Genomic DNA, 23,394 nt, shown 5'->3' on the forward strand with positions numbered 1-23,394 from the left:
GGGGAGGCCTTGTTCTTAGTGTGAGCAAGATCATGTGTGGGAGCCAGCAGGGGTCTTTTGGAGCAACTGTCCGTGTAGGATGGCAGGATTTCTAGTTTTCTAAGCTTCCCTAAAGCACTGTGACTGCAAATCTTTTTTGTTTTGTTTTGTTTTGTTTTGTTTTGGTTTTGTTTTGTTATTCTTGCCTCTGCTTACCTCTTTTTCTACTAGTGGATTTTATTATTTACTTAAAACCCTGGCAGATTCACCATCTTCAGACTAAATCATGGGGAACATGATTTTCGGTGTTCATTTGTACAAGAAGCAGAGTTAAAGAGAATAATCTCTAGACCTGTATGGGTCCTTAGAGGCAGCGAGATTAGTTTAACTGAACTTTCTATTTTATTGACTAAAAATTCCTACTTTGGCTTAAGCCCGTTTGAGGTGGTTTCTTCCACTTGTAAATAAGAGTTTTGGCAAACAGAGAAGAAAGCAAATTAATATGCCCAGAGTCTCAAAATGCTCACCCCCTTTGCATTTTTGTCTTTTCTTTCTTTGTTTCTTTCTTTGTTTCTTTCTTTGTTTCTTTCTTTGTTTCTTTCTTTGTTTCTTTCTTTGTTTCTTTCTTTGTTTCTTTCTTTGTTTCTTTCTTTCTTTCTTTCTTCCTTCCATCCTTTCTTTTTTTGGGTATTCTTTGTAAATGATTTACAATGTTAAAAAACAACTCCAAAATATTTAGTCAGGCTAGGTAAATGGGTATCTAAGACATGCTTTTAGATAATAACCCACGGAGAAAGGAGATCTACACTAGCAGTGAATGCTTACCTTTGCCACGGCATCTTTATCACATTTTAAAGATAACCTCACTGCTGCTTCTCTGAACAGTTTATCCCTTGCCCTTTTTCCTGGAGTCTTAGAAAACTTCCTTTGAGGTTCAGAATGGCCTGAACTGCAAGGCCATATACACGCCTATTTGCTGAGCTCAGGAGGCCTGAGATCACCCTATTGCCAGGCACCACCCACAATCTGCATACGCTCATAGCCTTTCGGGTGCCACTTGCTTTGGAGGCAAACAAATCAAATGGCCTGTGGAAGAGGCAAAGTAGATTGGAGAAATGTAAGGAGCGCTGACTGAAAGTGAGGAAATCTAGGGTTTGTTCCTCGTGTACCTGGCCGGCAAATGGTGTGACCTTGGATTCTGTTTCTCTAACAAGAAGACATTAGAACAGGTGTCTTTTTTATTACCCTCTCATTTTCAAGAGTTTTTAGCACCTGTGTTTTATGATTCTTATCAGTTGCATTTTAAAGGGTAAGCTTGGTTTAGACTGCCCTTGCAGTTCCCAGTTTATACAAATTATCTATCGGGATAAATATATGAGTTAATGTACAGTAGAATCAGAAGCCAACAGTTTTAACTAATCATCAAAATAAAAAAGATACTAAATATTTAAGGTCGGTCCGGGCGGTGGTGGCGCACGCCTTTAATCCCAGCACTTGGGAGGCAGAGGCAGGCGGATCTCTGTGAGTTCGAGACCAGCCTGGTCTACAAGAGCTAGTTCCAGGACAGGCTCCAAAACCACAGAGAAACCCTGTCTCGAAAAACCGAAAAAAAAAAAATATTTAAGGTCGGTCAAGAGATATGGAGGATAGAGTGTGAGTAAGAGCTGGTATTTGGGGATAGTATTTGCCAAGTTTCCCAGAACTTTTGGAGAGAACTGTGTGACCTCTCTATAGCTGTCATAACAAGTGACTTCCTTAGAACAACAGGAGTTTCTCTGCCAGTCCTGGACCTCAGAAATTCTATAAGAGTGTCACTGGGCTGAATTCAAGATATGAGCAGGGTGCACTGCTCTCTGGGGACGTTAGGGGAGATTTCATTTCCTTGTCGCTTCCAGCTTTCAGGAACAGCCTGTATTCTTTGGCCCAGGGTCCCCTTTCTCTACCTTCAAAATCAGCATGAGTGGACTTAATCCCTCAACATCAGATCACACTGACCCTGACCACCTCTTCTCTCTGCTTCTTTCATTGTGTAAACACAAGTCATTCTGTCAGACTTACATGGATAACTCAAGGCAATCTTTTCACTCACGGTCATCCGATTAGTGATCTAAATTAATCTACAATGTTAACATGGATTGTTCACTGGGGATTAAGACATGAGCACCTTTGGGGAGCTATTTTTCTTTCTGTCACATATGAAGACATCAATATACAGATAAGAGGATCTACAAACTTCAAGTAAAATAATCACACACACACACACACACACACACACGAGTGCACTAGCTCAAACACCACAACCAGTGTGCAGACTAACAAACAGAAAGGAGTGATATTTGATACGGCCAGATAAAATGATATAGGTTACCTTAAAAAGAGTAATAAAATCAGACAACTGCATATTTATTAGCACCACCAATGGAAACCAGAAAGCTTTAGAATGATGTTTTCAATGTGCAGAAGAAACGCTACTATCAATTAGTAGTTGATAGCTGTCAACTATCAACTCTATAGTACTCTATTGAGTGTCAGTGTTTTATCCTAAAATAGAAGTAAAGGTGTTTCTAGAAAAAAGAAGGAAAAAAGTTGTGCAACTAAAAGATCCCCTTAGTCGGTTATCTTTAAAAATCTACTCAGGCAAGGTGTGGTGGCACCGCTCTTTAATCCCAGCTCTCTGGAGAGCAGATCAGAGGCAGGAGATGCTTTGTGAGTTGGAGGTCAGTTTTGTCTACGCAGTGAGTTCTAGGTCAGTCAAGGCTACATAGTGAGACCGTCTCAAAAGAAAACAAAATCTACTTCGGCAGAACATAGTGACCCATAGGTGGGAACTCAGATGAAGAACAGAGAAATGGCCACGATTTGAGAAAACACACTTTTTAAATGTTAATGTTTTATAGATTGAACTGATTTTTTTTATTTTTTATTTTTTTTTAATTTTTATTTTTATTCTTTTTTAATTAAAATTTCCACCTGCTCCCCGTTTCCTATTTCCCTCCCCTCCTCCCAAATATTGCCCCCTCCCCTCACTCCCCTCCCCATATCTCCACTCCTCTTCTCCTCCCCCCACACCATTCCCCCTCCCTCTCGATACTGAAGAGTAGTCCAAATTCCCTGCCCTGCGGGAAGACGAAGGTCTTCTATCTACGTCCAGGAAGATGAGCGTCTAAACAGGCTAAGCTCCCACAAAGCCAGTTCATGTATTAGGATCAAAACCTAGTGCCATTGTCCTTGGCTTCTCATCAGCCTTCATTGTCCGCCATGCTCAGAGAGTCCAGTTTCAACCCATGCTTATTCAGTCCCAGACCAGCTGGCCTTGGCGGGCTCCCAATGAACTGATCTTAAAATATACAAGAACAACACAAAAGATGTCACATCATTCTGTAGCATATAAAAAATGTAGATATAATAATGTTTATTCAATGACAAGCACTAGTTCAATTTTTTTTTTTGTTTTGTTTTTTGTTTTTTGTTTTTTCGAGACAGGGTTTCTCTGTAGCTTTGGAGCCTGGCCTGGAACTAACTCTTGTAGACCAGGCTGGCCTCGAACTCCCAGAGATCTGCCTGCCTCTGCCTCTCGAGTGCTGGGATTAAAGGCGTGCACCACCACCACCCGGCTGAAATTAAGGTACATTAATTCAATATGAAGGCATCTAAAACAGTATGCAAGTATGTTTATTTATAGGCTTACTGTATTTTGGGAGCAGACTGACAAACGGTAGATACGGATAGATTGAGGTAATTTCTTATTTAAACATAGGTATAGATTTAAATATATCAAAAAGGGTTAAAAGAATATTCACCAAAACCAATAATTACTTTGAGATGGAATTATTGTTAAAACAATAATCAAAATAATTATTACTTTGAGATGGAAGAATAGTTTATTTATGTTTCCTTCCTTGTTTATATCTTCTATTCAGTATATTCTATTCTATTACTTAAAAAAATACTTTCTTTAGATTCACAAAAATAAGTAGGATAATACATTGATTCCTTATATAGTCTGTAACCAATTATATCTGTGGCTAATGTTTCACATCCAGATAGTAGATTTAATACTAATAAGCTAGTATTTATAAGCTGTTAACTAAAAGTCATACTTCATTCAGATTCTTTGTTGTTTTAAACATTTGTTTTATATCCACGTGTCTGTGCCCGATTTATTTACTTGTACCGCTGGTGTGCAGGAGTCAGCTCATTTACTTTCTTTTCCATTCTTTTTTTTTCTTTTTTGATTTTTCAAGACAGAGTTTCTCTGTATATCTCAGGCTATCCTGGAACTCACTCCATAGACCAGGCTGGCCTCGAACTCATAGAGATCCGCCTGCCTCTGCCTCCCTGAGTGCTGGGATTAAAGGGGTGCACCACCACCGCCTGGCTTCATTTTCAACAGTCAATACCTGAAATTTTGTTGTAACTCTTTTCTTTGGAGAACTTGGTTTACTCCCAAGGACGGCTCTTGACAAGCAGTGCATAGATGCTGGCTATAAACACGCTGCATCTATCACCTGCTAGCAGAATTCACCATCTCCCAGAGTTCAGCTGGAGGATTAAGCTTCAGTGCCAGGTTGCAGCTGGCTTCACTGTACATCCTTACTGCTCGTCCTCTCCTCTACAGATGGTGCGTGTGCATGCTTGTATGCGTGCTTGCATCAGGTATTTATATGTGTGTGCAAGCATGCGTGTGTATGCGCATGCTATCCTTTCTACTTATTCTAACAGAGCACACATCAGTCTGTCTTGTTCATGGTCACATTCCAGTGCCCAGTTTAGTGTCCAGTTTGCAGAGAACACTCAGGATAGATTTTATAGTGATGAATGTCGGTTGCTGCAGTCGCTGAAATGAGGAATTTCTTCCTTTCACTGGGTTTAATTTATAGCAGTTCTCTGCACACACACACACACACACACACACAGTGAAATATAGTCTCCAAAATGGAAACTAAGGATATTTTTCCCTAAAAGGCTTTGAAGACTAGCATGTCTGTTAAGGTGTTGTTTTAGCAGTTTGCAATAGCTAGCGGCTCTTTACAGGGAAAGAGAGTCAAGATTCTCTTAGGAGTGTGGTGCTTCTTGCTGGAGGTACTTGAACCTGTGGTGTGGTGCCACTTCAGAGGTGCTTCTGGGGACAAATCCCCAACATATTTATTTGTGGATTGTTTAAATAGAAAATGACTGGACCTTGGACCAGACGCACACAGTGAAATAGGATGAATACTTGTATTCAAGTGTGACAATAATTCTAATGACAGGTATCACGAACACAGGTCAGTCCTTGAATGTATCAGTTATCACCAGAACTGATGAGTGGTGTGTCGTATGTTACCGCCATTCTTAATGAACAAGAAGAGCTGGAATCTGAAGCCAGTTATGATGACTTTGAAGCTCCCCGCACCCTGCACGCTCTTAGCCATGGCTCTCTACTGCCCTTTGTGCTAGTAATACTTATAACTAGATTCTTGGGTGGGACCAGTGAAATCTTCAGTTTGAAGAAAATAAGATTGATAATGGGATACTACTGAGTTGCCTTCAACAAGTTCTAGGCTCCTATTTAAGATGGAGCTGATGTGTTTTGTGACTCAGTTTCAGTAAGGCGTTTCTCATTGTTCTCTAGAGGTGGAGGGAACAGAGTGCACCCAAGCCCTGCCGGTGGTCCTTTCTCTGGGCAGTCAAAGGGAGGATTGAGATATGCAGGAGGTAACCAGTTGGCTTTAGAAGACCTTCAAAACCTCTTTTAGATGTAAGATTCCAGAATATAAGAATGAGGTGACTTACATAGACACTGTGTGTATGGTTGGGGAGTGCCAAGGTTTAAACTAGTTACAGGGCTTGAAAGAAGTACATGAAGGCATGGTAAGTAAACAACCGTGTGCTGCACACACTCTTTGTACAGGTGAGCAGAGCTTCACCTTGAAACCCCATGGTGCGAGTGTCTAAAGCAGTGGTTCTCAACCTTTCTAATGCTCTGACCCTTATTACAGTTCCTCATGTTGTGGTGACCCCCAACCATGAAATTATTCTTGTTACAATGTCATAACTGTAATTTGCTGCTATTATGAATCACGATGTAGATATCTGTGCTTTCTGATGGCCTCAGGTGACCCCCGTGAAAAGGTTGCTGAGAACCACCTATCTAGAGCATGGAGATGGAACCAGTCTACATGAGTGGCCTTGGACATGTGTCTCGCTTCTCCTGAGTCTTAGTTTTCCTGTTGTGACAATATATTGCTCTGTGTTTTAAATTATCCTGGCTCTTGAAAAATTGAAGGGCTCAAGACGGTAGCTATTTTTGTCTTTTTTTCCCCCTGAGAACCTTTAGATTAAAATTTTTCTTAAAATTACATGTATCTAGATATTTCTGTTTCTTCTGCGTATTCTCTTAAACTGGAAGGGGAAAATTTAAATTTGGAATGCTAGAATATAGAGAAAAATAATTTGAAACTTGCCCTTCAAACCGTAGTCACGGCTAAAGTTTGCTAGCATCCCCATGCACCTTGTGTCCCGTGGTTGCTTTTCAGCTGAGACAGGTGGAAGCTGAATTTCCTGACGTCCAGGCTTGACTTCCTGCCACCTACTCAGACGACAGGTTTCTATAGCGAATGGAACATAAATATTTTTGCTCTAACACTGTTTATGTTTGGGGGGAAGCAGACAAGTTCTGGACCAGAACTTGTCATAACTCCTGATAAAATATCTCTCCCCAGTTCCCCATCAGTGCACATCTGATTTCCAATTGGCTCTCCTCTCTTCTCTCCTCATGCGGGGTTCCCCACCATCATCCCGACCTCCCATATAGCCTTTCGGCCTCTCTCATCTATCTTCCTCTTTTATCTCATTTAATCTAGCCTCTTTTTTATCTCCTTCTCCACTCACCGGAAACTCTTATATGATTGAAAAATTTAAATTTCTGGTAAAGCAGTGCTGGCTAAGACAACACGTCATCACAGAGCTGGGATAGCTGAGGATTTAACCACATTCTGGAAGCTTCTCAGAAACATCAGCATGCAGAGATGGGTGCCCGTGGGAAGTGGTAAGCAATGGCAGATTGTGCAGGCTCCACAGGGTTCAGGAAAACATCCTGGGGGTCCTGGTCCCCTTGGTTCCCCGGCTCAGTGCTTAAGCCTTGGATTCAGGCAGATCAGGTTGAAGTCCTGTCCGTGCTGCTAACTACCTGTTTTCTCATCTGAAAAATGAGAAATACTGCAGACCTCCAGGGAACAATAGGGAGTAAAGGAAACCATGTTTGTTTTGCACACTGCCTGGAACATGGTTCATCCTGTATGATTCCAGTCATTGTCAAGCTGATGATGAGCCTCTGTGTCCATCCTTTAGTAGCTTCTTTTCCTGGTCTCTCTCTCATTGCTCAAGCAATCAGAACCAACCCTCCCCTTGACTAGTTTTGTCCTGCTCTCCAGGTCTTGAGGTGAGAATGACAGAAGGTAGGAAAGTCACATGTCCAGTCTCCAACCCAACAGAACTGAGAAAACAAAAGTAAAACCATGTGTTGGTGACACATACCTTTAATCCCAGAATTTGGGAGGAAGAGGCAGGCATATCTCTTGAGTTTGAGGCCAGCCTGGTCTACAGAGCAAGTTCCAGGAAAGCTGGGACTACCCAGAAAAACCAAAACGATGATGATGATGATAGTGATAATAACAATAATGGTGTTTAATGGGAAATACTTCGCTTTCCAATGTAAAGGGAACTAAGAAGGAAGGGATGGGGGAATTTTGTTCGGTGAGTGCACTTGGTCCTTCATCCCCTACATAACCTTTATCTACTCTCTCAGGAGGGAGGCAGTGCTCCTGTCTGCTTCCTTTTTCTCACCTGGTTCCACCTTCCTGTAAGCATAGAGCCAATTGCCTTGGAGTTCCTCTATCCATGGGAATTCTCCTCTACAAGAAGACACTTGAGATTTGGAAGATCACCTCTGTTGCTTCTCAAGAGACCAAGGAAGAGAATTTTTCTCTTTCCCTACTCCATTTTTCTTGTTTATTAAGTAAAAGTCCCAAATAAGATTTATTGTCACCCCGGCTTTCTCATATCCAGACAGCTTGTTAATATTGCCGATAAACACGGTTCCTGAACACAGCCCTGCACAGTTCTATTCCTGTTCTGTGCCCAGTGATTCTTTCGCATTGCCTTGGTAACCTATTAAAATACTCCTATGTGTATGGTGATATCATTCCTAGTTCTGTGAAAACCGGGACGATTTACTCAGAAGACATGCGAGTCACCTGGTACTCTTCTTGCAATCTGCTCCATTCTGGTTTGACTCCTTTTTTTTTTTTCCTTCTGAAACTACCTTTGAGTCCTCTGCAAGCACTTACATGCCATTTCTAGCACACCTGGACCTAAGTCAAGAAATACCCTTGTCTAGATGGTGGTGGTGCATGCCTTTAATCCCAGCACCAGGGAGGCAGAGGCAGGTGGATCTCTGTGAATTCAAGGCCAACCTGGTCTACAGGAACAGTTCCAGAATAGGCACGAAAGCTATAGAGAAACCGTGTCTCAATAAAACCAAAATGAAACAAAACAAAAAACCTGAAAAAAAAAAAAAAAGAAACACCCTTGTCAAGTAGAGACTGTAGCATGCAGGCTGACAGGTGCCGTGGAGGTTAAGTGGGTAGCAACAGGCGACCCTGGGAATCTCAAGATGAGCCTAAGACTGATCTGGGGTGTGAGAAGGAGGACTGGGTTCCCAGAGGAATGAAGGCTACATAGACTCATGAGTGATCAGCTTCCTAAGTGGCAAATGTCTCATTGTTGCCCTCCTATCCTGGCCCTTTGATGGATGCCGTCAGCTTGGATGGTCTGTTTCAAGATCTGTAGGATTATCTGCTTTATTTCCTCCTTCTCCAGGCAAATGTCCTCTTATTAGCCCTTTGGGGGAAGGGTTATACTGAATGCTCTATGTTGTTTAGACTCTTTCTCTTAATTCTGCTTATGTATGTGAATGGTACCCAAAGACACAGAAGCCTTGGGACCAGGGCGGACTCAATACTCAGCATATATGTTTCAGTGTATTCTGAATTTGTAGGATCGGTGTCATCCATTACTGACCCAGACCATGAGCACTAAAAAAAAAAGGTGTAACCTCAGAGATTGTCGGAGTGGCCACCTAATGTCTGGTCCAGCCTGAGATCCATGATATGGGAGTGAGCCCTGCCAGGGCTCAGAGGCTGGATGGCCCAGAGACCTAGGATACAACCAAACATGATTGAAGAAAAAAAAATATGAGTGCAATGAATCCTACTGATATTCTGCTAAACTCATTGATTAGTGACTACCACAATTATCAGAGAGCCTTCATCCAATAACTGATGGATACAGATGCAGAGATCCACAGCCAAGCATTAGGCTGAGCTCAGGGAATCCTGCTGAAGACAGGGAGGGATTGGACAAGCCAGAGGAGTCAAGGACATCATAAGAAAACCCACAGAAACAACTCACCTGGGCTCATAGGAGCTCCCATACAACAACCAGGGAGTGCATGGGACTGAACTAGGCCCTCTACATATATGTGACAGTTGTGTAGCATGGCCTTTTTGCAAGACTACTAACAGCAGGAGCAGGGGCTGTCCCTAATGCTTTGGCTGGCTTTTGGGAAACTATTCCTCATACTGGGTTTCCTAGCCCAGACTTAATACAAGGAGAGGTGCTTAGTCCTACTGTAACTTGATAAGTCATGCTTCATTGATACCCATGGGAGACCTGTCCCTTTCTGAACAGAACAGATGAGTGGATGGGAGGAGGGCAGAGGGAAGGAGGAGGGAATAGGAGGACAGGAGGGAGGGGAAACTGTGGTTGGGATGTAAAATAAATAAATTTAATTTAAAAAAGAGGTACAACCTCAATTGCTTCCCTGAACTCTCCCATAGCTATTACAGGGATGCTAAAATTTGACCTGTAGTTATATTCTCCTATTAAAATAATAATAATATCAATACCAGCTGAGCCTGAAACTACCATGTATGAAGTGGAGATTCTGCAAATCAAAACAACTCTGAGATTCCATCTTACACCTGTAAGGATGGCCAAGATAAGAAACACTGATGACAACTTATGCTGGAGAGGATGTGGGGTAAAGGGAACACTCCTGCATTGCTGGTGGGAGTGCAAACCGGTACAGCTGCTTTTGATATCAGTATGGTGATTTCTCAGGAAATTAGGAAACAACCTTCCTCAAGACCCAGTAATACCACTTTTGAGTATATACCTAAAGGATGCTCAATTACATCACAAGGACATGTGCTCAACTATGTTCATAGCAGCATTGTTTGTCATAGCCAGAACCTGGAAATAACCTAAATGCCCCTTAACTGAAGAATGAATAAGAAAAATGTGGTATGTTTATACAATGGAGTACTACACAGCAGAAAAAAATAATGACACCTTGAAATTTGTGGGCAAATGGATGGATCTAAAAAACATCATATTGAGTGAGGTAACCCAGACCCAGAAAGATAAATATCATATGTACTCACTCATTAGTGGCTTTTAGACATAAAGCAAAGATAATCAGCCTATGATTCACAATCCCAGAGAACCTAGACAACAATAAGGACCCTAAGAGAGACATACATGGATCTAATCTACATGGGAAGTAGAAAAAGACAAGATCTCCTGAATAAATTGGGAGCATGGAGACCATGGGAGAGGGTTGAAGGGGAGGGGAGGGAAAGGGAGGCGAGCAGAGAAAAATGTAGAGCTCAATAAAATCAATAACAAAGTGGAGATTCCACTGACACTCACGTCAGTGGCTGCATGTAGATTAATTGAGAGTCTTTGGGTTGGAGAGATGGCTCAGCAATTAAGAGCATTGTTTGCTGATGTGGGAAGTCCTTCTGTATATGTGTTGCTTTTATTGGTTAATGAATAAAGTTGTTTTGGCCAATGGCTTAGCAGAGTAGAGCCAGGTGGGAAATCCAAACAGAGATAAAGAGAGTAGGCAGAGTCCAGGAGATGCCACATAGCTGCTGAAGGAGAAGGACACCCAGAACCTTAGGAACCTTACTGGTAGGCCACAGTCTTGTGGCAGTACACAGATTGAAAGAAATGGGTTAATTTAAGATATAAGAGCTAGCTAGGAATATACTAGAGTCATTAGCTAAATAGTGTTGTAATTAATGTAGTTTCTGTGTGACTATTTGTGTCTGGGTGGCTGGGAAATGAATGAGCAGTCTCCTACTACAGGTTGTTTTTCTAGGGGACCTGGTTTCAACTCCTAACACCTAGATGGTCGCTAAAAACTATCTGTAACTTCTGTTCCAGGAGCTCTGATTTCTTCTTTTGGCTTGACAGACACCGCATGCACTTGGAGCATAGACATACATGCAGGCAAAACATCCATACACATAGTAATACATTCATTTTTACAAATTAAAAACATATTAAGTGGGAGTTTGTGGGTTGAAGTGCACTCAGGCGATGCACTGTACACGGACTGTGTTGGCAAAGTGGAGCGATCCCTTACCTGTGTTATCTTAGCACACTGTGCTACTTTTAGGATTTATTAACTGCATCGCCAGGGTTAGTATATTTGGCTCTTTGAGGACCAGGGTAATGTTTCATTTGCTTTCATCTTCACCAATGTCAAAGTGAAAGACTCCATGTCCAGTGCCTACAACAGCTCATTGTATGACAGGCCCCGTATTAGATAACTTCTAGATTTTTTTCTTAATTTGTTCTCCAAGTGGCACCAGGATTATTATTTTATTTGATGTGTGGGTGCGCGGGTGAGTACCTGTGCATGCATGTGGTGGCCAGAGGGCACCCTTAGGTGTCATTTCCAGGAAGGCCATCTAATTCCCTCCAGACAGGGTCTCTTGGACTGGAGAAAGAGCTCAGCAGTTAAAAGCGTTGGCTGCTCTTCCAGAGGACCCAGATTCAATTCCCAGCACCCACAGGGCTGCTCACAGCTGTCATCTATAACTCCAGTTTCAGAAGATCTGACACTCTCACACAGACATACATGCAGGTAAAACACCAATGCACATGAAATAGAAATTAACAAAATTTTAAAAATTATATATATAGAAGACAGGGTCTCTCGTTGGACAGGAACTCACCAATTAGGCTAGTGAGCCCTGGGAATTCTCTTGCCTCTGCCTCACTGGTGCCACCACCATGTGTAGGATTTTGACATGGGTTCAGGGCATTGAACTCTAGCCCTTGTACTTGAAAGGCAAATGCTTTAGTGATTGAGCCAATTTGCAGCCCTCAGGATCATGCTTCTTCCATGCTCACAGTGCAGAAATAGCCATTTAGCTGGTGAGTAGGGTAGTAGTTTTAAAAGATACATGTGGCTACCTGGATGAGCATAAGCCAGTTAACTTGCTAGGTGCTAGACCGTTAGGCTGGGTACTTTATAAATACCGTCTCATTGTCACTTCTCAGAATCATTTTGTGAGGTGTGCCCTGTTATTTCTAGCTGATGCCAACAATTCTGAGTTGCTAAGTAACTTACCCAAGAGCACACAACCAGTACATGTCAGACCAGGGCTTTTCTTCTGAGCCACAACACTGTCTCGTATGCTTATCTTAGGGAGTGTCTAATCAGAAGTAACAGGAAAATTGAAATACGTATTTTAAAATGCTACTAAGACATCTGTTCCCCTTCAGAAATATACACACATACACACACACAGACACACACACATACACACACATGCAGACATACACACAAAGATAGATACATACAGACACAAATAGACATACAGGCACACAGATACACACACAGACACACAGACACACACACAAATGAGAGATGGGGATACCTACACACATCCCAGGGGCTGGGGGAAGGAACTAAGGCAAATTATTTTGAAACCTATTCCCTTATGTGACTAACTACCAATTAACTCTGATGAAGAACCAAGAACCAAGGAGTGCATATAGATTCATGGTGTATGACAAAGGAGGTTAGCTGCATACAGAGTGGCAGTTCCTGTCTTCAGGTTAGCAATTCATGACCCAAGTGATTTTGAACCTGACCCACCATGTTTTCAACAGAGTAATGTTCGTCCATTAAAAAGGTATTTAAAGAGGTGACTCACATCAAGGGCATTTCAGGCACCCTGTGCTTTGCCCCTAATATAGTGTGTGGCTCATTCTTTGCATAGCTCTGTAATGGCTTAATTCATGAAGGGCTCATTTCTGCACCACAAGGGGCTAGCTCATGGTTCCATGAAGTCTATCAGAGACATGCACTCATTCATTTATTTACTCTAACTTTCAATAAACGCTTTGGGGTTCTTAGCACGGGTTAGACTGTAGGCTAGGGACTCTCAGCACAGTATCGAAAGATGAATTTTGTGTTCTCTTGGTGCCTTGGAGAAAGCCTGGAGACTTGACTGAAATCGGAGATGAATTCAGCGAGAGTTCCTAGTGTGGCTTGTCGGGACAGGGCCCGTGTCTGGCGGGCACTGGGGGAACGCTGTGGCAGGCCTTGAGTAGTCTGGCCTCAGAGTTGGAGCTATAGGGTTGTGCATGGGTGGCGTAGCTGACAAAGACCATGCTGCGGGAAGCTGTTCATGAAGGACTATTCTGTCACTTGCTTTGGGTGTTGTTGTGGCTGGCATGCCTATGAGCTGGGTTAACTAGGTGACCTGACCATGAAAACAGTGAAGAAAGGTTTTGCCTCCTGTTGCTTCTCCATTTCCCCATGGGATCAGCCACTGCCTCGGAGCACTGTTGAGCTATATCTCCCCTGGCTGTATCAAATCTATCAAGTCTCTGCTGATATAACTGAAAGGCTACATGCTGACATGCAGCCAGTTTGGCAGGGCCATTGGAAAGACTTTACTAAGGGAGTTACTGGCATGCACCTTCCAAATGATATCTAGACACCCTGATAAGAAGGCAGAACACTCCGCCTCCTCTCTCTTTGCTTCTGACTTCTCTTCCAGCTTCCATTCTTGTTCAGCGCATCTCTGTCCTGTCTTCCCTTGTAGTGACACGCACAGGCCAGACCCCCCCCTTTTCATCCCTTGACCTCATTCTCCTTCAATCTTTAAAAACACCTATGTCATAGGAAGTTTCTTTGTATTGACCAAGCTTCATTCCCCTCAGAATGATCTCCCTCACTACCTGACACTCTCATAGGCCGTAAGTCTGGGTCTAAGTCTTCTTTGTATTAATCAACTTTATTGAATTATAACATACATAAAGATGTATCCATTAGACTACTGAGAACTGAAGAACAATGGCAATGGGTTTTTGATCCTATTGCACGTAATGGCTTTGTGGGAGCCTAGGTAGTTTGAATGCTCACCTTAATAGACCCAGATGGAGGTGGGTGGTCCTTGGACCTCCCACAGGGCAGGGAAACCTGATTGCTCTTTGGGCTGAGGAGGGAGGAAGACTTGATTGGGGGAGGGGGGAATGGGAGGTGGTGGCGGGGAAGAGGCAGAAATCTTTAATAATTAAATAAATTAATTAATTAATAAAAAAAGATGTATCCATTAAAGCATACAGGATGGGGAATTTTAATAGACTTACATAGTGTTACACTAAACATCTTCATTAACCTCCAAATCATTAAAGTTCATAATTTTGTATTTTCTGGAGCTTTATGTAAATGGAACGAGTCAATACTACTTCTGACACTCCTCAACATTCCTAAAATTGGATGTGTCTTACATTGAGTAGCTACGGTCATGTTTCTTTTCTCCCCTATCTGTCATAAGTACAGAGACAGTATGTCTTATGAGGGATATCATCTTACAGTCAATATCCAATTTGTACACAGACACACCCGTTGTATACAGGCTTATGTTCTTGTGTGCTGGTAGCTGGGTTTCTAGTCAGGCAGAGTTGGAGAGTTAGCTGTGGGAAACGGATATCTTTACTTTGCTGTGTAGGTTACCATAGCTCCTGTAGCTAGAAACTGGCCAGAGTTAAATACCGCAGAGAACAGCAATGGTGGGTTTCAGAGTTGTTTAAAAATATGACTGAGCCCACAAACTCTGAGACAGCATCTTTCCGAGTGTGTCTTATTACTAAGTTCCTAACGAAGGAGGAGAAAGCGATGCAGCATCATTGAAATATGGAATATGAATTCACTGTATTGCACAAGCCTACAGCTGGCTGCTTGGGAGGCTGAGGCAAGAGGACTGCAGGCTCAAGGCCCATCTGGGGCAGAGTAAATTCAAAACGAGCTAGGCGATTTATCAAGACTTTTCCCTAAAATAAAAAATGAACAAGAGGGGTTTGGGAATGTGGCTCAGTAACAAAGCACTTTCTAGGCATGTATGAGGCCGTTGGTTCAATTTCTAGCACCAAAGAGGAGGAGGAGGAGGAGGAAGAGGAGCTTGGAAAATGGTTTATATGATCCCCCACTTAAAGATCCCCAGTTTATTAGAGGCTATTGTCTTTTAAAATCTCAACAACACTCTGAAAAGAACTTTATGGCTTTGAGGTGTGACTCTGGGGCTCTGTGGGGCATCCTCTGAGGTGTGACTCTAGAGCTCTGTGGGACATCCTCTGAGGTGTGACTCTGGGGCTTTGTGGGACACCTTCTGAGGTGTGACTTTAGAGCTCTGTGGGGCACCCTCTGAGGTGTGACTCTAGAGCTCTGTGGGACATCCTCTGAGGTGTGACTCTAGGGCTCTGTGAGACATCCTCCGAGGTGTGACTCTGGAGTTCTGTGGGACATCCTCTGAGGATGTTCACATGTGTGAAAGGCTGGTATCTGGAGTAAACAAAAATGAAAAGAATGCAAAAGATAGAACAGTATATTTCGTCTGGTCTGAGGAGAACCCTGGAAAGGTTCAGATAGGGCTGCTCTTCATTGGTCCTGAGCCACCCAAGTACTTTCCCTCCCGAACCTCTTTCCTGCCCTGTGTGCAGCAACCTTTCACAAGCAGAAAGGAAAACAGCATGAAAGTATGCATATGCTAATCCTGAGGTGGTGTCTCCCTCACGGTGGAGAGTTGACTTTGGCTAAGGAGAACTTCATGCCCCACCCACCTGCCTCAGAACTGTAGCCTCCCATGGGGAATGAGCCAGACACCTTTAACCAACCGAAGCAGGCCATGCAACACTGGGCTCTCTAAAACAAGGAGGAGCCCCCTGCGAGAATCACCCCAAACTCCCAGCACATGGAGGGGGTAGGAAGTCAGAGGAGGTCTGGTCGGAATCAGGCAATACCAAGAACAACTGTGTAGACCTCATTCCCTTTTTCAATCTCACGTGAAAATTTATCATATGGTATGGTGACTGTTTTCTTGGTGTTCATTTCTATGAATTTAGTGCATACACATTGCCCTACCACCACCATCAAGACCCAGAGTAATCGGATCAAGCCACAGAATTTCTCACGCTGCCCCTGCACAGCCACACCTGCCCCAGCCCACAAACCCTGGCAATCTACTGATGTGCTGTCCTGATAGCTCTGACTGTTTGCGAACATCTTTTCCTTTTGATATTCCCCAAATCCTCTTTACTTAATTTTTCAATATTTATGTATATACCTCCATCCCTCAGCACCAGCAGACTTTTCTATTTTTTATTATATTTAAAATTTTCTTTTATATCTGAATGCAGTTTCCCCTCCCTCTATTCCTCCCAGTTGCTCCCCACATCCTCTCCCATCTGGATCCACTCCCTTTCTGTCTCTCATTAGAAAAGAACAGGTATCTAGGAGATAACAACAAAACATGACAAATAAAAATAATCAGATAAAATGAGAACCATCACATCGCAGTTGGACAAGCCAAGCTTAAAGGCTGATAGAAGAATAAAAGAGCCCCAAGAGAAGGCATGAGAGTCAGACACCCCACTTGTTTACACATTCAGGAGTCCCGTAAAAGTACTAAAAATAGTATATATGCAGAGGAACCTGGTGCAGACCCGTGTAGGCCCTGAGCTTGCTGCTTCTGTCTCTGTGAGTTCACATAAGCACTGCTCAGTTGTTTTGGAGGGTCTTGTTCTTAGCAGACTTTTCTATGGCTGCGCTGTGGGTTTACTGTTGCTGTTGCTAACGTGTCTTAGCTCTTGTTGGGTACCAGGCATTTGCGCTAAGCTCTCACTTTGCATCATCGCATCTCAACTTCACGATGACCTTATGCTGTATGCATGCCATTATTACCTCCCTTTTACAATGCCGAAACGGAGGATGACAGATGTTAAATGACTCGCCTAAGGCTTCACAGCAAACAGATATTAAATCTTAGCACAAAAGCAGCTCCATTTGACCTGAAATCCTTGAATACAGTTAGCAACGAAAGGGGGAGTGGGTTATAGTTAGGAGTTGGTGCACCGTGGGTGCACGGCAGCAGCGACACTCGCGACCCCGTGTTTATCCAAAGTTGTTTGCAGAGAAATATGAGGGAAGTCGGAGACTCACCCGTGTCCCCTGATTTCTCAGCCACAGCCTCTCCCTACTTGAATCTTTCCACTTGCTACATATGGTCATCCCAGGTGTCGCCTGCCTGCTGTTTTGAGGGACTGGAATGATTTAATCTTTTCGCTCATTTAGCAAAGCCCACCATCTGTATCACTGCTTAGAACACACCTAAGACCCGAGAAAGGGCTCAACGGCCTTGTGGTTTCTGCCCGACCTCAGCTCCCTCAGGTGCTCCCTGACCTCGTTTTTTTTGCTTCTCAGTTGCTTGCAACAGCAGCTGAAGAAGTTTCTGTGACAGAGCCACCTGGTCTCTGTATGGTGACAGCAGGTGTGTTCCCGCTGATGTGGGGTGTGATTGCCACAGTGCTTAACAAAGCAGCGAGAAAGTCCAGCCCTGAGAGACCCAGGGCGGTGAGACTTGTGTTGGGGAAGAGAGAGAGAGCGTGGCAGAGAAAAGAGAAAATGCAAAGTTAATGAAGAATCAGTGTTGCTTGGGGGGAAGGGGGGTGAACCAGATACTTGCTTTCTGGGTATGCTTTTAAAAATTTAATTAGTTTCTTTTGGGGGGGGTAATTCAGAGAAGTTAAGTTTGTGAACTTTCTCCCTCCCAACTCAGAGCTCCCTTCCCTAAGGGAGCTTTCAAGGCCAGTACAAGCTGGGGAGTACCATACCTGAATTATGGGCCACAGAACCTTCGGAACAAAACCACACAAGCCAGATAATCAGGGCACCAAGAACCATTTTGGGGTGGCACCTAATTCACAAGGGGGTGAGAGAGGGCGGGTAATTTTGAGTAGAAAGTGTTGAGTCACTTCACCAACAATCCCAGCTAATATTTATTGAGCATGCAACGCGAGCCAGTCAACGCACGAAGAGTTAATGGGCGTGACTCATCTCATTTCTATCTCTCAAGAGCCCTCTGAGGTAGGCACTGCCATTATCTTCAATTTCCTGATGGAGAATTGGAGGCCCTGAGGTTTAAGTGACTCAGTCGAAGTACACAACCATTGAGGGAGCAGACTCAGGGGTTTGGGTTTTTAATTTCACCAAATCTCTTTTCCTTGTCTTAATTCAGAAATGTCATTAAACAGGATGAGAAGGAAGAGAGAGAAGGTCTTTGGCAACTTTTGAAGGCTTATCCAATTCCTTTGGCTTGGCTGCATTGGGCTAAGACCCAGAGGGATTTTTATCATAAGGAGCCCACCAGAGCTCCCCAACTCGGTGGAATAATTGCATGTTGTAAGAGCCCATAGCCACTTCTCAAGATTTCTTTTTATACAGTCAGCTTGGGAGGGATTTAGATGTGTAGGCACAATGAGCTGATTTTTCTCTCTCTTGGGCTGGCAGCAGGAGGTGTGGCTATTGGTTCCACCCTAGCATACTTGCTGGCACAACAGGCATCAGGTCTCTTTGAGCCAACAAAGAGATCTTGATGAGCTTGTTTGGTGGATGAGCCTGGGCGAGCAGAACAGACTTTGGGCTTAAAAAGCTTGTGAGTAGGAAGTTAAATGAACTCTGACAGCCTGCCAGGCTATGAAGGAGGCCTATGAAAGAGGTGTTTTACAAAATGGTACCCTATGACAACAGATGATTTTCCCTGCTCAGGGAAGTACTTAGACTTAGTATTACTACGGTCTGGGTTCACCATAGACTCATGTTTAATAACAATGCCTGTTCCGCTTTCCTGCAAGGGCTATAACTCCTGTGTTTTGCAGAATGCCTCATGTATGGCAGGGCACAATAAACAGCCAATAGTGATATTTACTATGATAACGATCGTCCAATGCCTTTCATCTAAGGCTGTCATAGTGCTTTGCAAACATTAATTAGTTAGGTGTCAAGGTGGCTCTAGGTTTTTATAATATATTTTCCCATTTTACAGAATTTTAAATTGAGACCCAGCCAGTTTAAGTGGCTTGTCCAAAGTCATAGTGCGTGTTTAAATTAACGATAATGATGGTGCTTTGTGTTTCCCTGGCCGATGTTTTCCATGGTGATGCAGCACGTTACAAAGATAATTTCACAGTGTCTTAGAGAAGGGATGGGGTAGCAAATATTATTGGCTGTCGGCTTGGTTGGATAAACTGAGGCAGAAAGGGCAAATAACTCCAGGGGATTTGACTGATGACGCGAGTTCACCCTCAGAGTGCAGCATCCGTGCCTTAACTGGAAGGCACAAAGGCTTCATACTTACAGGAAAGATAGGTATACTTCTGCAAGTAGAAACAAGCTGCAGGATGCCACTGTCTTAACATCCAGGAATGGGTTTGTTCATAGTCCCATCAAGAGGCAAGAGGCGTGGGATGAACCCTTCCAAGAAAGAAGTGAACGAACGGGGTGACAGTGGTGGGCTGCCAGCCCTTCTCTTTGAAAAACATGTTTATGAACACAGATTCTCTCTAGAAGCTTGAACCCTGAAGGACTTGAGTCCGTGCTTCAGCCCCGATGACAGGCCTGGGTCCGGGGTGGCTTGGTGAGTAGGCACAGACCCATCACTCTCTTCTTCACCCTAGGTTCCAAGTCCCCGCAAAGAGGTCCAGGGACACCCACTCTCAACATCTTACTATTTTCTGCTCTCAGTCCCCCTTGTGGAGGAGCACTCTGTGAATCTTGAATGGTGCAATCCCCTGACAACTGCGAATGCACTTTCCTTAGCAACAGGGAGAAAGAGGGAAACCTGAATAGAAGTAGGCAAAGCTTACAGGGGCCCTGCCTCCTTCTAGGCAGCATTTCCTTAGTGAATGATGACCCTCTCCTGAAAGGCAAGTCAGACTTTTATAGGCAAGGGGCGAGAAGAGGTTTCCAAGTGTTAGGAATTCCAGGGCGATCTGCCAACCCTGACATTGATATCTTTTCTCTTAACAAGGTAGGTTTGAATAAGGTTTGTTCTCCGCCCTCCTCTACCTTTGCAGGCTGTGGGTTCTGACTGACTGAGGAGACTTACAGAGGAGTGAGCGCCCATCCCTTTCCTGGAATGTGTTCACCTACAGAAGCACAACAGCAATAAAAAAAAAATTCAGTGAAGAAGCCACGCCAACTTCCCGCTCTCATTTTTTTTTTGAATCTTTACACACAACCCTACCACATGGGTGGCTTAAAGGTGCAGTGAACTCCAAGAGACTGACCTCTCAGAAGAAAACTTCAGGAAACAGCTGTGAATGAACACTGCAAGCCTCTTCTGTGTGAGGAGGGAGCCCAGTGCCAAATGCTCCCACCCACCACTACTCTTCTGAGCAGTCTTGGGACCCTGCAGCGAGCATTAAAGCTTGCTTTAGGCCAGACTTTAGAGTATACACATCTTGGATGGCCTAAATATGCCACTGCTTAGAACATGTTGTGTGTTGTCTTTGCTTTGTAGAGACACATCGGCAGTGTGTCTATACACATCTATTTGATCATATATCCTAACCTTTGCCATCGATCAGTCCACACACATAGACACTTCCCTCCTGCGTGATTCTGAGCATCAAGTATCTCGATAGCTTTGAACAGATTATGAGTGATCGTCCGCGTAACAGCACTTTATGATAAGAGATGGGAAAACAGATTTAGGTAAAAATTCAAGCAACACCTGACTTCTGCAAACTTCTCCGAAATCTCAAAACCAACCTGCAGTTGAATTTATTTTTCTTTATTCCTCATCCCAGAGCAGTTCCCATGCACTGGTCTGGCCCCTTAGCAGAAGTGAAAGACCAGAAAACAACTATCTACAAATACTTCTTTCATCTTTCGACTACCTCAGGACGAGAACTAAAGGAGAATCTAGCAAGCATCAGAAGTTCTGTTTCAGACGATTTGTCAGATGGATCAGATAGGCTCAGAATTCCCACTGTGTCTCAGTAAAGTGATCATAGCTCTCCCAGCCCATTCTGGGGAATCATCTCCAGCACTCTGATGGAAGTCTTTGTACATGAAGGAAGTAGTCTGCTCCCTAGCTCTCAGCATGCACATACCCAACCTCCAAACACACATGACATTAGCAAGCAAGTTTTCTCTTACCCCATCCATGTGGATCCTGACACTGGGTACCAGCCGGAAAGGGCTGGCCTGTAGACTTCTGGAACTGCTCTTGGTTTTCCTGTTGTCCTGCAAGGTCAGTATGCGAGGCCTGCGAAAGGAGCCCCCTTTCCAGGAGTTCTGCCCCGAGCGCACACCATCCAGCAGACGTACCAGCAACAGGTTGGCTGGCAGAGCCTCGATGCTGCAGAACACCAGGGTCCGGCATTCCGGGCACCTCAGTTCCTTGTGGGCCTTGAAAATCCTCTGTAGACATGGTTTGCAGAAGGTGTGCTGGCACGGGAGGACTTTGGCTGTGACATCGAGCTTTTCAAAGCACACAGGGCACTCCAAGAGATCAAGTAGCGTCAAATCATCCATTTTATTTTAAAACTCCCGTCGGACCCGGAGAAGTAGAGTTCTCATCGTAGGGGGCAGTCGAGCCGAGGGGGTAGAGCCGGTCTTTTGGGAGCATCAGAATTCCCTGCCTGTTTGAAGGAAGGAGGAAAAAAAATGTGACTGCCCCGAGAGGTGTGTCCCACCTACATGGAGGCAGTGTCTTGAGAGGCAGCTGCAAGTACTTTGTTCCGGGAGCTTCAAATGACTCATTCTGATTCAGTCTTGCAGGTTAGAAGACTTGAGCCTGCTGCCGGGATCAGAGGGAGTTCTGCGCAGTGACTGAGGGCTCCCTGCCTCTGAGTGGAGAGCCCAGGCAAGGAAAGGAAACTGACCAGCTCAGGCCGGGAGCCACTTCTCCACTGAAAGGACAGGAGGGGAGCTTTCTCTTGCCTGGAGCACAGTATTAACTCAGACCTAGGCCTGACAATACACTTTCTGGGAGGATATCCACCTACCTCCTCCCTCTCTCCCTCCCCCAGATGGGCTTGTCTTCTCTCTGCAGCACAAGCGGAAGAGTTTAGGAAAGTGTTTATGGACTCCCATGCAGATGTAGACTTCTTCCCCTCCAGTGATCTTCCTTTCCTAGTTTGTTCTGGCAATATTCAAGAAAAATCCCTGCTCCCCAATATTGTTTTGCCTTAACTCTGTCACCTCCCCCTTCTCTCTTCTTCTCTCCATGCCTTCCTCCGCCCCAGATTAGTGCAGATTAGTGCAGAGCCAGAGAGATTCTTCCTCCTACCAGGTGAGGTCCTGCGGCCTGTTTAGTTGCTCTGACAATTGTACTGGCTGGCTTTCAGCTTCAGCAGAAAGGAATTCAGGCTTGTGGTCATAGCCTACAGAAACTCAAAGGAAGCAGCATGAACAGGCAGTGTGTGTGTGTGTGTGTGTGTGTGTGTGTGTGTGTGGTCTGAAAACAATCCTGGCTTTACAAACAGTTTCATTTCAGATGCCTGAAAACCAAGTTTCCGGTTTTGAGAGGTCTCCGGGGTTCGAGTCAGCCACGCCCAGGCTCCGGTGACCAAGGACACCGCGGGTGGGCTCGGCTAAAGGGCTGGTGGCCCTCAGCCGCTAGTAGAGCAGAAGTGAGGTGAGCTGAGCAGAGACGGAGCCTCTGGGTGGCGGCGCAGGGTGGGGGTGGGGTGGAAGTCTTCTCCAAAGTTGCCGGCGCGCTGAAATATGTGGGACCACTAACCTTGTGCCTATAATTTCAGTTGCAATCGGCTACCCTCTTTCTGGGCTCAGCTGGGGCTGCTCCTTCTAACTGGCCAGCCTCCTTTCCTCCCAGGGGCTGTGCAGCCGGAGCTTTGAAAACTTCCATAAAGTCCTTCCAGTTTCAAGGGATCACCTTACCCAACATTGTTAACACTGTCGCTGCCAGCAGCTGCCTGCCAGCCCACACGCTGGGGCTGATCCATCCTTGATACCAAGCACTGAATTCTTTGTGGACCTGCTTTCCCCATTTCCTCCCCCATTCAAGCAGCTTAAAGTTGCTTAATTAGAAACATGCCAAGTGCCCGTGTTTATTTTTAAACTTTTATGAGGATTTCCTGAGAAGGTCAAACATATTAATGATAGCTGTGGTTCAAAGATAAGTCGGCCTCTTATAAAATACTGGTCTTAAAAGTGATAATCACTCCTTGCGTGTTGAGATGAGAGAGGCTTCAGTAATC

General features: G+C 44.3%; 1 protein-coding gene across 2 annotated transcripts in view; it reads right to left on the reverse strand.

Annotated features, from left to right (window-relative positions):
• Positions 1-22,995, reverse strand: part of Sh3rf2 (SH3 domain containing ring finger 2) — a 110,733-nt gene extending 87,738 nt beyond the window's left edge. The window contains exons 1-2 of one of the 2 annotated variants that reach the window (XM_057788237.1): positions 22,917-22,995; positions 21,329-21,813 (exon numbers count right to left, since the gene is read on the reverse strand). In XM_057788237.1, coding sequence (XP_057644220.1) covers positions 21,329-21,706 — 378 coding nt within the window. In that variant the 5' untranslated portion in view covers positions 21,707-21,813; positions 22,917-22,995. Of the gene's footprint in view, positions 1-21,328; positions 22,388-22,916 lie in introns of those variants that run through there. The other variant, XM_057788236.1, reaches the window with a different exon arrangement.
• Positions 22,996-23,394: the final 399 nt, after the last annotated feature.

Source organism: Chionomys nivalis, chromosome 14 (genome assembly GCF_950005125.1).
Source record: "Chionomys nivalis chromosome 14, mChiNiv1.1, whole genome shotgun sequence".
Lineage (NCBI taxonomy): Eukaryota > Metazoa > Chordata > Mammalia > Rodentia > Cricetidae > Chionomys > Chionomys nivalis.